General features: G+C 43.6%; 1 protein-coding gene across 3 annotated transcripts; it reads right to left on the bottom strand.

Moving 5' to 3' along the window:
• Positions 1–10,458: 10,458 nt before the first annotated feature.
• Positions 10,459–15,105, bottom strand: LOC125550365 (probable ethylene response sensor 1). Of its 3 annotated transcripts, none has more exons than XM_048713347.1 (6): positions 15,082–15,105; positions 13,075–14,020; positions 12,377–12,745; positions 12,031–12,297; positions 11,117–11,244; positions 10,459–10,843 (listed from the first exon to the last, which is right to left on the bottom strand). In XM_048713347.1, the coding sequence occupies exons 2-6, from the start codon at positions 13,978–13,980 to the stop codon at positions 10,606–10,608; spliced, it is 1,908 nt and encodes a 635-aa protein (XP_048569304.1). In that variant the 5' UTR covers positions 13,981–14,020; positions 15,082–15,105; the 3' UTR covers positions 10,459–10,605. The 3 variants fall into 3 exon arrangements, with proteins under 3 accessions (XP_048569304.1, XP_048569303.1, XP_048569300.1); XM_048713346.1 differs by lacking the exon at positions 15,082–15,105 and adding an exon at positions 14,861–15,041; XM_048713343.1 differs by lacking the exon at positions 15,082–15,105 and adding an exon at positions 14,606–14,830.
• Positions 15,106–15,581: the final 476 nt, after the last annotated feature.

Raw genomic sequence — 15,581 nt, 5'->3', positions numbered from 1 at the left:
TTATAAGACAATACATTAATATATTCAATTCGCAAATCATGTCTTTAGTTCCTCTTTCCCAAAATTCCACGAGAGAGAGTTTCCACAAAATATATTTCCCTTTGTGCAAAGAACTGAATGCCAAGAGTGACATTATAATATTCCAACGAGACAAATTTCCTTACAAATAAATAAAAACACTTACAAACAATGGGCTTGCGGTTATTTGGTGTGATAATAAGTTTCCAAACTATAGAATTCCTCATTGAGTTTATTCCTGCCCGCATTTCTTCCACCCATAGTTGACAATGATGAAAAGTTTCAAGCCTTCTTAGGAGTCTTCCTCTACTATTTAGAGTGACTTCCCCCAAAAATCACATAACAATTATCCATAGATTACGTTCCAAGTTAATTCCTCCCACTTATCCTAAGCATGAAATGTTGGGAGTGTCACTTGTAGTTTCCTTGGGGTTAAGATTGTATTCCAGTATGATTGTCAATAATTCCACCCTTGATCATAAAAATGATTGTGTTCCTACTTTCCACCAGTATTCATTTCCAGATAACTAAGGAAACACCCTATGATCCACTAGAAGAACCATGAAAAATTCATGGTGTGCGCTTTGTAATAACTGTGAATTTCATGCCAAAATAGAAGATTTCCTTCCAGCCAAGTGTGTACTAGATGGAGAAAGATACAACAAATGACATTACACAATGCTTCTTTCCAAACAAACAAGGGAGTATACAAGACAGTCAATTCCTCCATTCAATTGTGGAGTGTACGGTATATAACAATGGTGAATAATTCCATGCTCTTTACATACAAACGATATATTCCTGAAGTGTACTTCCCCCACCAATCGGTTGTTAAAACTATGATATTATTTAATCAACTAATTTTCCACTTCAGTATAACATGTGACCAGCACAATAAAACCTTCCGACTTGTATAATAAAATATAAGCATAACCATGTAAAAGTGTAACCATGGAAGAGTGAGATGAAATAAACAATGTGACCTCCAGTGGGGATGCCCAAAGAAATATCGTAAGTATATAAAAAAGAAATGATGTGAAGCCCTTTCATCTCCTTCCACCTTAATAAACAAGGTGTATTAAAAAATTCATATATGCTTCACATGTACCATTAGTCCTCCCACTAAAGTTTAAAATTCCAGAATCAATAAGCCTCTTGATCCAATTCCAAGATATGTGACCAAGTCTTTGATGTTGTAGATAATAAGATTCCAAGCATGTGTTCCCATTGTCGATATTCCTCCATATGGAGTAATCTTTGCCCAATATAAAAAATTGGTCTACCAACTTCCAATGGACATCAAGAAAGATGGACCATTGTGTGAAAATCATAATGCACTAATTTAACCATTGAGCAATATTTCCACTCTCCCTTTTCCAAATAGTATGTCATAATCAATAGGTTCCAAGATGGAGCAATAAATTAAATCCCTTCTCACTGAAGTTGAATAGCCTGTCCTATAACAATAATAGTTTTCCTCCACAAAAGGAGTTTGATGGCATAATTTTCAATCCAAAGTATATCAAATTCACAATTAATTCCTAAGTACATTAGTTTTCCCTTCGGAATTGTTGCATGCCAATAAGATTGCTATTGTACTCCAATATATATGATGTATATAAACAAACACCATACTCCATCTATTTTTAAAAGAAATAGCCACAAATAAAAATATAGTGCAAACATTAACATCAGACATACCGATAGATGAAGAGCAAATTTCCTGGAGTGACCCCCAGCTTCCTCTTTGAATAAGTGATGCTCAATAAAAACACTTCCCTGAAATCCCTTTTCAGGCTATGCATAATTATCTGCAAGATATCAATTTTCTCCAACAATAATTTTGCACTGATTAGACTGAAAATAAGTGATTCCACTAAAAATGATTCCTTTAGCGTGTCGCAATGCACCAATGAAATTATTCAATGTCGACGATAATATGAAAAACTCCACGGGGCGCGAACAATGCTCGACATCTGTATGTTATCCAAAAATCTGTAGTATTCCGGTGGGTTCCATGGTATTCCAGCAAGATCCTTTTGCTGTGCACTCCTTCCGGCGTACGACATCCGTTCCCGACCACTGCAACGTGTGTTCTCACTATTTCGAGAGTATGCCATCGAGTGTTCCTGTTACAACCAGTTCTAGCTAGTTTTCCAATGATAAAGAAAACCCAACTATTTCTAGATTCCTCGATTGCTTTTCAGTTTCCACCAAACATCAGTAGCTAGCTATCTTCTTGTCGCAATCCAGGTATTATACTTCCACTCTTCCTTGGCGTGCCTTCCTCAGATTGTTTCTAATTCCTTTCTTAAAAATAGAATGATTTCCTCCTTAATTGCAGCAATCAACTACCGCAACAGAGTTTGTTGTAGCCACTGTCGGAACAACTCACCCTTGAAATCGCTGTATGGCTGCATCAGACTCGGCGAGTAGGCAGCACCTTTCCCTGAGCACCAGAACTGGATCTGGACCTGCATAACAACGGACTCAATGACTTGGGGAAGCAGACGACTTCCCAACTCCCAAGGCAGCAGACCTCACGGTTTTGAGAGACGGCGACGGGCGCGATACGGAGCGAAGTTGGACGCGGTGAGCCGGCAGGATTCATACATGTTGAGAGACGGCGACTGGCGCCGAGTTGGACCCGGTGAACCGGCAGGATTTGTACTTCCGGCAGATCGAACTCGTGGTCATGGACCAGCTACAACTTCAATCTCTATGCGTGAATCAGAGAGGCATGGAGAGCTCCCTTCACGTGAAGAATCCATCATGGCTCCTTCCTTGAGCCACGGGTGAGATTGATCCACTTCCAAGAAGCAAGATCAGACTATGCATATGGACGTGCTTTGCAGCTTGATTTTCCTCCTCGATTGACGCATAGGCTGCAGCACGTAGGCGAAGACGCCGAGTAGTCCATGAAGTTGACCAACCAGGCGGCGACTTGGGGAAAAACGCAAACCAGATGCTTGCGGCGACAACCGGCACCAGAGTAGGCAGCGGATTTGGGTTCAAGCGTCGGCGGCCGAACCTTGCTCTGATACCAATGTTAGAAATTAGGGTTTGCGGTCTACCCCCTATTCCTCTGCGCTTATTCGTGGTGCCGCTCACAATTCGCATATCTGAGACTAGGGGGTAGGGACCTTCTTATATTGTTTTTCTAAAGAGTCCACCTCTTATACAGATATAAGATTCCTAGTCTTTTCCACTAGTTTCCGGGATAGAGTCCAGATCAAATTACCAACCACGATCATATTTGTCTGTTAACGGATTCTACCTGTTATGTCCCTGGAGCACGCGCTTGTGAGCAACGCGCCATAATAGAGTGTAAATTCCTCTAATTATGTAGATCAACATTAGGGCTGTAATCTAACTATACGATCTAGCTCCTTCCAATCATCAGTGTACCCGGGTAGTCTTTCCAATATAACTACTATATTGTATTCCACTGATAATCAACCAGCTTCCTTAAGCATATGTTACTTAAGTACATTCCAGCAAGTAACAATTCCATGATAAACATGTAAAGCAATTCCATGTATAAATACATGTATAATTCCATAATGAGGTATTCCAAATATTAACAATTACAAGTAATTTGAATATAGTTGCAGGACACATAATTCCAACACACTATTCATGCTAGGTGTGCATAAGTGTCATCTTCGATGACAGGGACCCCAACCTACTCCTTTGTCCTTCATTTTGAAAATAAGAATGTTGTTTTGTTAAGTAAATGGACATGGAAGTCCGAAAATTAGAAGGAACTGTTGCAGAGTTCAATTCTTAGAAAACGTGTTATGCAGGCTAATCTAGCACAAGTTCAATTTAAGGCTGCTCAATCCCATTTCCTTCATGGAGACCTGAAAGTGAGAGATGTCGTTATAGGTTAGTAGAAATATAGTGGGGGTATTGGCTCGAAACTAGGTTTTAGAAGGATATTTGGATATGGGACGATGATGTGTGATAGTCTGAGTCTGTCGAAGAGGATAGGTGTAGATGGATGCTCAACAGGCTAAGTATTTAACACTGAAATTAGCCCAGGTAAGATGTCCATATAAAAACCTGTGGCTTGTTGAAGTGCCTCTAAAAACTAGAGTTTTTATTTGGCTGGTTCTTTGATAGTATAACATTTCAACCAAGGACAGTCTATTAAGAAAGGTTGGGTAGGAAGTAAGATGTGTATGGTCTGTAGTGAAGAGGAGACCCTAGATCACCTTCTCTTACATTGTACTAGTATGGTTAGATATGTTTGGAATGTGATTAATTATGCTTTGAAGATTGATGCAACTAGATCCATAGTTCTTTAGTTACTTAGGTGGGTAATGTGTTCTAATGGTAAGATGCGTAACTTAGTGGCAGGTAGGGATCATGGCGCTGCTCTGGGCCTTGTGGAAAAACAGTAAAGTCGCTTGTTTTAGAAATATCTTTCTATATGATCCAAGCAGTCTGATCATGGGTTGGACTTCAGAGAGCAGGTTTGCGTGACAGGCATCGCCAAGGGGCAATGCAGCCGCTGCAAGTTGCGGATTATATCTTTGCATTGACGGCTGATGGTCTTGTTTGCAAACCATCTGAAACTGGAGAACATCGAAGTTTATTTCTGGTTTCTATATTTTTTTTCAGTGAGGTTACCGTATGGTTGTTTTGAAAAGTCCTTCCTCCGTTTGGAAATAACTGGTGTGAATTTGAACTAAAACCACGTCAGTTATTTCTGAACGGAGGGAGTAGCTACTATTGTTGTGTCCGCTGGTACATTCGGAACTCCATGTTTCAGTTTCATTGAGTAATTAAACTGGGAGCTCTGAATGCCTGAATACTAATATTTTACCATCAAGAGTGTTTCATAGCTACACATAATCTAAATGCCTGAATGAAGCAATACTGACCCAACCATTTTCTCAAGAGCGGCCAGTGTTTTTTTACCAGCAGAACCTGTCCTTATGCATGAGCAAATTAAAGGTGCCTCCTGGCCTCGGTTCGAGATCCTCTACATGGCAAAAAACAAGCTACATCTCAAGCTGGAAGCATTGTCGGGTTTTCTACCTCAATGTGTTGAGCAAAGGCGGATCGTTGCACTCGAAACTTCTGAAAAAGAAAAAATTGACATTCAGAATCCAAGATATCAAAGCCTAGAGATAAGGTAATAGGCTAGTTTGTAGGTTTACATGAGGCAGGTAATTTAAGTCGCTAACATCCACATCCCCTACTGGTTGTTTAATCACTAGATTTGTCTGGTTAGTACAACACCTATCTATCTCAAATGATTCTTGTAATTGTTCGTTTTAGTGGGAAATGAAGTTTGTACTTTGGATGAACAGTCAACAACACATTTCAGCGCAATATCTATCTCGTAGTTCACAAAAAAAATGTTTTGTCTCAAGTGGGCAAGGGACCTACAATAGATGCTGGAAGAGAGTGATTATTCACAATACCTTCTGATGGTAACTCAACGCTTTGCATCATGAAGCCGTTTTGCACTTTTTTTGTACCCTGCCATATTACATCTCAATAGGCCAAATTACATCATCCCATTGATGAACAAGTGCCATACATCTACAAAGAACAACCGGCAACGAACGATGTTCGAGCACTGAATCTGGTCATGGGCAAGCAGTGTTGTGATGAGCATGCCTCCCTAAGCTAGAGTCAAGCCCGCAACTTGGAGTTGGGCAAGACCATTGGGTCATCCAAACGCCCAACGATGTGCTCGCAAGGGAGCATGATGTAAAAGATTTCCCCATGCATCCCAGCCCTATTGGTTCATCTCTGTTTGTCTCGCTATGCTTCTAGGATCTAGGTTGAGGTCAAGGATTAGCTCGCGAGGAAGGTGGATATCGGAAGAAAGATTGAGGTAGAATACATGGATAATAAACTGAAATATAAATCATGCAAACACTATTCTCGCTACAAAGCGCATGTTCGTGGCGTATCCGATGTTATTAATAGCCATTTGTTGTTTACGTCTGCTCGTAGTACTACACAAATCTAATGCTTTGATGCCTTCAACAAAATGTACAGATGGAGTATTCATGCTAGGTGGGCATAAGTGTCATCTTCAATGATAGGGACCTCAACCTACTCCTTTTCCCTTCACTTTTGAAAATAAGGATATGCATAGACAATAAAAGTATATTTGAAAATGTTTCTAGTGTCATCTCTGAAAATTGATGCCCGAATAAATATAAGTACGCTGAGTAATACTGTTTTTAAGAAGTATATGATGATACAATGAGATTTCATACAAGAAATAAATATATCATTTTGACGTGCAAAGATTATATTCACCATGTCTAAATACATAAACAAATATATAAAAAGTTACATTTCTAACTTTGTGGCAGCTTATATCTTCACATTACCGGCTGATTATCTTGTTTGGAAATCATATGGGGCTGCATAGTATCAGTTTGTGTATCTGTAGTGATGTGAACATTAAGCACCCAATCCCCTAAAAAGACACTAAACACCCAATTTTTGTTTATTGTTGCGTTGATATGCGCATGCGTGAAATTAGAGGATCCTGCTGCGATTTTCGGAGGGCCACACTGCTGTATGCATTCTCCATGCTTGTTCATATTTGGACAGTGAAATGTCCACTACATCTACAATGCCCATGTACGATATGAAGTGGCAGTGAAATGTTTCATTGCGTATGGCGGTGTTTTCAACATTGTTATGATGTTTCTCCAATATTACTATTGTTGTTACCTTGTTGCTGTGGTGAGCCTCTCATACGAGGGTGTTAAAGTGATGTTTCTTTTTCACTGAAGTGAGCTCCCTTGGTTTGATGGTAGGATTTCATATAATCAGTTCATGCGCCAACAATTATGGTCGTTTTTATTAGATTTATGTGCCAAGATAGATGGTGATTTCACTCTCTCTATGTGGTTGTTACTTCAATACAATTACGTAAGTACAAGATAGTATTTTTATGACAAATCTAAGGACGATATTACCTAATTAACCCTTTCTCTTACTAATTACCTGTCAAGAACCACATTGTTGTCAGGCTACAATGAGCTTACGTTGGACACCTGAACTACTATTTGTAGCAACCTCGAACTCGCTTTGCTACTTATTTTGAACCCTGCCACATTACATCTCAATAGGCCAAACTACATCATCCCACTGTTGCACAAGTTTCATATGTTGACGAAGGCAGGGGGCATCTGTGACAGCATGTGTCAACAACGAAGGAGAAGCACACCAGCAACGAACGCTGTTCCATCAACGAACTTCATCAGGGGCCAGCGCTGCTGTGATGAGCATGCCTCCCTAAGCTAGGGATATGAATGTGGCTTGGAGTTGGGCAAGACCATTGGGTCATCCAAACGCCCAACGATGTGCTAGCAAGTGAGCATGTTGTGGAAGATGTCCCTATGCATCCCATCCCTATTAGTTCATCTCTGTTTATCTCATCATGCTTCTTGGTTGAGGTCAAGGATTAGCTCGTGAGGAAAGTGGATATCGGAAGAGGGTTGATAGAGAATACACGGACAGTAAACTGAAATATAAAGCATGCAGACACTTTTCTCACTAATAATCGTATCTTCGCGACGTATCCGATGTTATTGATAGCTATTTGTTATTTACATCTGCTTCTAGTGTTAGAAGTACACACGTGTTAGTTAGGGATTATGAGAGATAGAGATATATTTGGTTTAAACCAACCATGACTTGTCTTGTACTCCAATCCTCTTCCCCACGTTGTACTCCTATATATAGCCCATATGAGGGTCAGATCAATATAACAATCATTCTACAATTTCCACATGGTATCAGAGCGGTTAGTCTCACGACGCCGATCCTAGGTTCCTCTACCACTTTCGCAGCGCGCCGCCCCCGGGGAGATTAATCTTCTCTCCTCGGGGGCGCGGCACCCGATCAGTCAAAGATTTGATCGGTCTCGTAGTTTTAGATCCAATTTTCGAGTTCATCATCATTAGATTGATTCCTTAGATTAGATCAATTTCAAATTTCGAAATTCTATTAGATTAGGTTTTCTTTAGCCACCAAATAAATCTTTGAAGACCCAAATTCCAGTGAGAAAAATCCTAGCAGATTGGTGCAACAATCTTTATCCCAGACGGCGGCCAAATCACTTGATGCATCCTCGATCCTTGTGCTCCAACAGGCGATGGTACGGTGGACGGACTCCTGCATCGTCCGCGCCCGTCTCTACATCAACCAACTCTGTCCGCCTGAAGACGCACCAGACACCAGCGCTGGAGCACGGGAGGGACCTCGACAGCCAGTACCCGGCGAGCCACATGCAACAAGATTGCATCCACGGACAGGGCAACATGGGATGTGGAATACATCCACGATCCTAGATCGATTCCCGCCGGTGCACACGATGGCCTCCATCATCGAACCCACGGCCAGACGGGCCTCCATCGCCAGCCGTCATCTACGTCAAGACGAACAACTACACCGACCGATCTGCACTGCATCTAGCCGAACTACACCAGGCCGAACCACTTCATCAAGCTGTACGACTACATCAAGAAAAGAAACAAATCTTCGCCGAGCACATCTACGGACCCGACATGCACCATCCACACGCCAAGACGGTGTGGAAAGCGTGCCATTCTTCATTGTCTTCTTCAGCACGACACGGCATCAACACCCGTCGCCACGAGGGACGCCTCCAAGCGACACATCATCATTGACACGCCGCTGCATCGCTGACACTTCATCACCAAGGTCTTCATCAACGTGGTCTTCATCACCATCATCGTCAACACACTACCGCCGCCTCGTCCACAAGATGGACACCTAGCGTCCTCTGACAGATTTTTCTGTAAGAAGCGACCTCGACGACGGCAATGACCGCGTCACGACGACGGCATCGACCGCGTCATCCACAACTGCACGACTGCATCGACACGGCGTCACTATAGTGACGACCCTACACGACCACACGGTTCTGGCAAAACCGATGTGTGCTCGATGGGCTTCCTCCGGTCTTGGCAAAACCGGTGGACTCATCGCCGACGACACCCTCCGACATCTGCGCAGTGCATCGTCCACGTCTGCAGCTCCGTCATAGCACATTTTTTGCGCCTCCGGCTTTGTGCGGCTTCATCATCCACGACGACCACACCATCGACCACGACTACCTCGACCACGGCTACATCACCATGATCGGCTACCTCGACATTAATGGCTACGTCTACAGCAACTCATCGGCAACAACTCCAGTCAACAGCGTCCGCCTCGTCACTTGCGTCCACAACACTCCCGCTGTGACTGCGGGAGGGAATAGAGGAGAAGACAGGGAAGGCACCAGAAGGGGACGCAGTCACCGCCCTAGGTGCCGACCCATTAGCCATCAGAGACGCAGTTGATGATGGTGCAGCGGAGAGGACGGCGGAAGCGCAAGACTTCAAATTCAGTCGCAATCGTTCGCTTCACTCACGCTACGACTGAGAGGGAATGTTAGAAGTACACACGTGTTAGTTAGGAATTATGAGAGATAGAGATATATTTGGTTTAAACCAACCATGACTTGTCTTGTACTCCAATCCTCTCCCCCACGTTGTACTCCTATATATAGCCCATATGAGGGTCAGATCAATACCACAATCATCCTACAATTTCCACACCTAGTAGTACACAAATCTTATGCTTCAATGCCTTTAACAAAATGCACGGATGAACTATTCGTGCTAGGTGTGCATAAGTACAAATGTACCATCTTCAATGATAGGCACCTCAGCCTACTCCTTTACCCTTCATTTTTTTAAATAAGAATATGGACAGATAATGAAAATATATTCTAAAATGGTTTTTTTAGTATCACCTCTGGAAATTGATGCTCAAATAAATATAATCAGTGCCGACTAAAACAATTTTGAAAAAATATGATGACATGATGATATTTGGTACAAGACATAAATGTCATTTTGACGTGCAAAGATTACATTCACCATGTATAAATACATAAACAAATAAAAAATACATTTCTAACTTTGTTGCAGCTTATATCTTCACATTACAGAGCCACAGAATATCGGTTTGTGTATTTTTAGTGAGCAGTACTGGTAGTGAGGATATTCCTTGGTGTTTCCTTGGGCATTTCCATGCATGTTCCCATCTTTCTCAGAAAGGAGCCCCACCTATTTCACCTCCGATCTTTATTCCCGGCATTTTCAAGTACTTCTGTTTCTGGAACAAGATATACCTATCTTATTCTTTTTCTCTATATACCTTCCAAATAAGATGAGTTTGATCTAGAACATTAACATTTTTACAGATCTACATATTGTCACCACCACTGTATACATACTATAGAATTTGTCGAAACTTTTACACATGGTTTCCACGGAAAGTAGCTTCGATCTGATATAACCGGACTCACGCACAATCAAAATATGCAAATTGGCTGACCGCATATGCTACTGAACGCAGCGAGTTGGTGCTGTACCCAGGAACTTAACTGCAATCTGAAGTCCCATTTGCTATACACATTATTTGTACAATATATGCCAGCTACAGCAAGACTAGGCACAAAATTAGAGGGGGGACAAAACTAGCTACGACTCCCTACTTGATGCGGCGCCGTCGATAGTTTACACTAGCTCATACACTTCTCTGGTAACGAGGCTTCAGGGAAGATGGCGGCCACGTCTCCTCGTGAAGCGCCTTCGGACCGGCAGATTCGACATTTGCACTGCCTGGCCAGGCAAGAGGGGCCAGCTGCTGCTGATATGCGTCGGTGTTGTCGGATACGCCGAGCCTGATGATGAATGTAGCCGTGCAACCTCTTCCTGCTCCTTCACTGTCCAGCCAGATGTGCCCTCCCATCAGAGTAACAAACCTGCATAGGATTTTCAGAACGGTTTCCCGAGTTTTAGAACGAGTGGTTCACTAGCTAGTTAAGAACCCCTCCATGACATAAAAATATATACTCCCTCTGTAACTCAATGTAAGACGTTTTTTGACACTGTCATAGACTCTAAACCGTCTCATAAAAAGTTACACGGCAGTACATCTTTGTGTGCTACTTCAAGAGAAGCAGAATTACCAAGCACAATAACATACACTCTAGAAGGTTTACAAGTAAGGAGATCGAGACGTGATAGTAATCTACCTCCTGCAAATGGCAAGTCCAAGGCCACTACCACTGTAACCTTGGTTACCTCCAGGCTGAGTTTGAGCGAATTTTGTGAATACATGGGGTAGATCCTGAGGACTAATGCCACAGCCTGTATCCTTTAGCTGCAACAGAAAAATAACAGAGGCTTTAATAATCAAGAAAATTGCTAAACAAATACTCCCTCCGTCCCATAATATAGGACGTTTTTTGACACTAGTGTAGTGTCAAAAATGTCTTACATTATGGGACGGAGGGAGTGAATGATTACACATCAGTTTTACAGTTGGATATTGTTTTTGACCAACCACTTCTCTCAAAATCCATCATGTTTCTGTGGCATGTTCATGATCTGTAATCATAAATAAAACATTTTCTTTTATTTTAGTTCTAATCCCAGGAACACTGGGAGCGGCTAAATTGGAGTTTTTAGTCATGTCAGCATGCGAGCTTTCCTGATGAAATGTTCTTTTAACTGAATCAGATGGAAGTTTTTGTTGTTATATCTTAACATTGCTCCTGCATAGTTGACAAGGCGATGGGTTGGTTTGGGTTTCTCGGCTCATGTACCACTGCTTCATGTTTTTGTTGTTATAAAGCCAAATAGGGAGAACTGGAAAAACATCTGGACCTAGACAGTCATATGGACAACTTGAAGATGACTTGACGAAACAGTTCAGCCGAGATTTTGGATGTGCCTCATGCCCATAGCCCAATAGTGACAAGTAATGGTCAGAAGTCTCTAATTTCATACATGCACATGTTGAGCAAAGGTTTGTCCAATGACTGAAGATGCACAGTGCATTTAAGTTGTCTTGTATTTAGATCTTGATTTCTGAATCCTATGGCGAGAATATGAGCTCATAGCCTTGACAAGAAAAATCGCTCACACAAATCTCTATAATAGTTACCTGAACTTTCAGATAGAAATGGTCATCACTTGCAGCTGGATGGAAATCTGGGGTTCTGAACTCTCTTAAAGAATCAGGCTTGAGAACGGAAGCTAGAAGTGTAATGTGGCCCTCCTTGGTGAACTTAACAGCATTACCGGAGATATTTAGGATAGTTTGCATTAGCCTCTTTTCATCGCCAATAGCACATAATGGTAAATCTGGCGCTAACATAACCGACATAGACAGCCTCTTGATAGCTGCAATTGGTCTGATGAAACCCATCACCTGTAACACGAACAAAAACTTTCAGGCAAGTGAACTATGCATATAGACTTTATAGAAAAGCAGAGGATAATATTGCGACCTCTTTGAAAACAGCATGAAGATTGAATGCTCTGATCTCCAATTCAAGGCTGCGATCCTCGAGTTTGGAAAGATCCAACACATCATTGATAAGTGTTGCTAGAAGATTGCTGCTTTTCAATACTGTTTCCACCATTAAACGCTGCTCAGGGGTGAGTTCAGTTTCCAAGAGCAAGGATGAAAGAGCTATGATTGCATTCATTGGTGTTCGCATTTCATGATTCATAACAGCTAGGAAATCATTCCGAGCACGGATGGCCATTTCAGCCTCTCGTCGAGCTAAATCCAGAGCAACATTTTGCTCCATTAGTAAATCACGTGCACGCATGGACTCTTCAAGAATAGCTGCATGAGAGAGTGCAACTGCTACCTGAAAAAAATAGGGAAAAAATCTACTTCAATATCATTTCATGATAATGTATTCATGTTAGACCACATCTATATCTTGGTATCTTTTGGTTTCAAGGAAACATAGATTTTTTAGAATGGTCTGATGTTATTTGCAGAAGCCCTTGAACAATTCATAGTTGTGAATAAATAAAACATTTCCCAGTTGAAGAGTCTCTATCGGTCGAAACATCACATGCATATGCATTTGACAACACCTTAAACAGCATTCACCCCTACAAATATCTATATTACAAATAACCAAGGGGAACAAAGCGGCATTGTGTTCGAGAAAAAAGAGGCGGGATTTACCTGATCGGCGACGACCTCAACTAGCTCCAACTCATGCACATGCCAGTTCCTTGCACTATCAGATGGAAGCATGAGAACCATAATAGCATAGCTTTTTGCTGAAAGCTCTGGCCAGTCATTTATTTGGAAGTTTGAAAGATTCAGGAGAGGTACTCGCACTGCAGCCACTTCTGGTGGGACATATCGTCCCGCAAGAGGCCGAATCCGTGCCAGAGGGGATGTGTGCGGTATTATAATTGCTCGATTGCTACTGAAAACTTGGTTGATAACAGGAAGACTAATTGATATAGATGACCCAACAGTGATTTGGTGGCGCAGAGTATGCGAAAGCTGGAGACTCGAGCCACTTCTTGACGGCATCCACAGGGCACATTCCTCCAGACCCAAGGTCCTTCCTAGCTCCACAATGGTAGTCTTCAAAATCGTATGTCTGTCGAGTGTGCTTCTGATTTCATGAGTTAGCATCCTAACATGCCTCCCGGTCTCTTCCTGCGTCCTTATCAAGCCCATCTCCCAATCAAGCTCCTCAGCTTTATTCTTCAGAAACAGCTCCCTCGTTTTGACACTCAGCAGGTCAGGGATGATGTGAACAAGCATCAAAGCCGTCGCGCAGGAAACGACGGCCGTCGAAACCTTGGCAACCGTCATGACCATGGCGACGGTCTTCGTGTGTGTGGTGAAAGTCCACAGGTTTATGAGATGGGTCGCTCCACAGAGGACTATGAAGGCACCAAACTGGATCAGGACCCATCTGTACGGGAAGAAGGACGACTTCTTCACGAAGTAGATGAGCTCCAACGGGATGGAGAAGTAGGCGAGGGCTATGAAGAAGTCGGAGATGTACTGGTACTTGATGAGCAGCTCGTCAGTCGGCCACAGCGGCTCGATGCAGTCGCATCGTTCCATCGCCGAAGGTTCAGCACCACATCAGTTGTCACAACATTCCCTGCAGAAGAGCAAATGCAGAAATGAGTCACCATGCTCAACCCACTGGTGCACATTCCTGGAACTGCAACAGCAGGTCCATATCATTTCCTAATAATAGGAACTAGGTATATATGTAATAGGAATGAAATAGCAGTGAAAGCTCGTGAGCACATATAGCATACGAATAGAGCGCTCAGACACACAATATGAGCCAATCACCCATCTGCAAGTGGTTCTTAGCTCATGATCACGCCTGCCTTCCACTGGCATCCCTGAATTTTGAAGAAAGATTTTCTGAATTTCAGCACACCCGTCGCATTTCAGCACCGCGTGTCACCTCAAGCCACTTCCCCCTTTCCCCACTAGACATCAACACGCAGCACGGCACAGTACCCGCCCGAAGCCGGCAAGCGATCGGAGCCAAGAACGCTCAGCGACGGCGACGGGAAGCCGCCGGCCCTGGCACCGATGGCTCCTCCCCCAAAAATCAACCCCTCCACCCCTTGACCACGGCAAGCCCCCGCGACTCGACCAAAGAAAAGAAAACCCAGATCTGACCAGCTTGGCGGAGCGGGGAGGAGAGCAGGGGCGGGCGGTAGGGTACCTCGGTCGACGGCGGCTCGACGCCGGGAGCTGCCGGAAGGTTGGTTGCGGCGAAGGCAGGCAAGGCAGGGCGAGGAGGAAGCGGCGCTGAAAAGGGGAGGAAGGGAGGGAGGGAGGGAGCCAGATGCGCGGACAGACGGACGGACGGAGGGAGGGGCAGTGAAGTCGTCACCGTCTACCACCACGGACGGCACCCACCCCACCCCACACGAGTGCAAGAAAGCAGCAAAAAAAGAAAGGAAATGCGGAGTCCAACCGCGGCCGTTGCGCGCGCCCGTGCCGTGGTCTTTCTTTTCGCCCCCGCTTTTGTCCCCACGCTGCCGCCGCCACGGCCGAGCTGCCAGGCGTCGGCGGCCGCGGGACGCAGCAGGTCGGCAGCGAGCGAGATAGCTGGCGCGTCACGCGGTGGCGTTGCCGTGTTGGGACTATCACTTAACTATCGTGCGCGCGGGGCAGTGGCGCGGGGTGAGGGCGTACGGTGTACTACGGGCGCGGTCGCCGTTGCCGTTGCCGCCGGCGGGGAATGGCCGGATCGGAGCATGGAAGAAGCAACGCCTGGGAAACGGATTTCGGATACGAGGATATTTCCAGCGTGCATTATCTATTATCTAAGGGCATCTTCAATGGTTGTAAGATAGTTGTTGGTAGATTTTGCCACATAAAATTTTTAATGATATGACATATAATAAATAAGGAAAGAGAGGAATGTTGTATGTACATGAACCAACATCCCTTGCATAAGCTCCAATGTAGAATGAGAAAACACCTTATTTATTATCTCGCATTTTATTGGGCAACTAGATACAACCCATTGGAGTTGTTGTATGTTAAGGTCTTGGTTGATGACATGACGTATTTTATCAACAAGCTAACATACAAACTATTGGAGATGACCTAAGTGTGAGAAAAAACAAGTTTGGTTGCAAACGGTGTGGGCTGCTCGCATCGGCATGAATTTTAAAAGCGGCACATAGCCT

Source organism: Triticum urartu, chromosome 4 (genome assembly GCF_003073215.2).
Source record: "Triticum urartu cultivar G1812 chromosome 4, Tu2.1, whole genome shotgun sequence".
Lineage (NCBI taxonomy): Eukaryota > Viridiplantae > Streptophyta > Magnoliopsida > Poales > Poaceae > Triticum > Triticum urartu.
The sequence above is the reverse complement of the archived record's forward strand: the minus strand, read 5'-3'. Positions and strand labels throughout refer to the sequence as shown.

What these genes read in the sequence shown, in the direction of transcription:
- LOC125550365 (XM_048713347.1), bottom strand. Translation starts at nt 13,980, where the DNA reads ATGGAACGATGCGACTGCATCGAGCCGCTGTGGCCGACTGACGAGCTG. An exon ending in TTCATGCTGTTTTCAAAGAG is followed by an intron (nt 12,298 to 12,376) that starts GTCGCAATATTA and finishes TTCGTGTTACAG; the next exon opens with GTGATGGGTTTCATCAGACC. An exon ending in GGACTTGCCATTTGCAGGAG is followed by an intron (nt 10,844 to 11,116) that starts GTAGATTACTAT and finishes AATCCTATGCAG; the next exon opens with GTTTGTTACTCTGATGGGAG.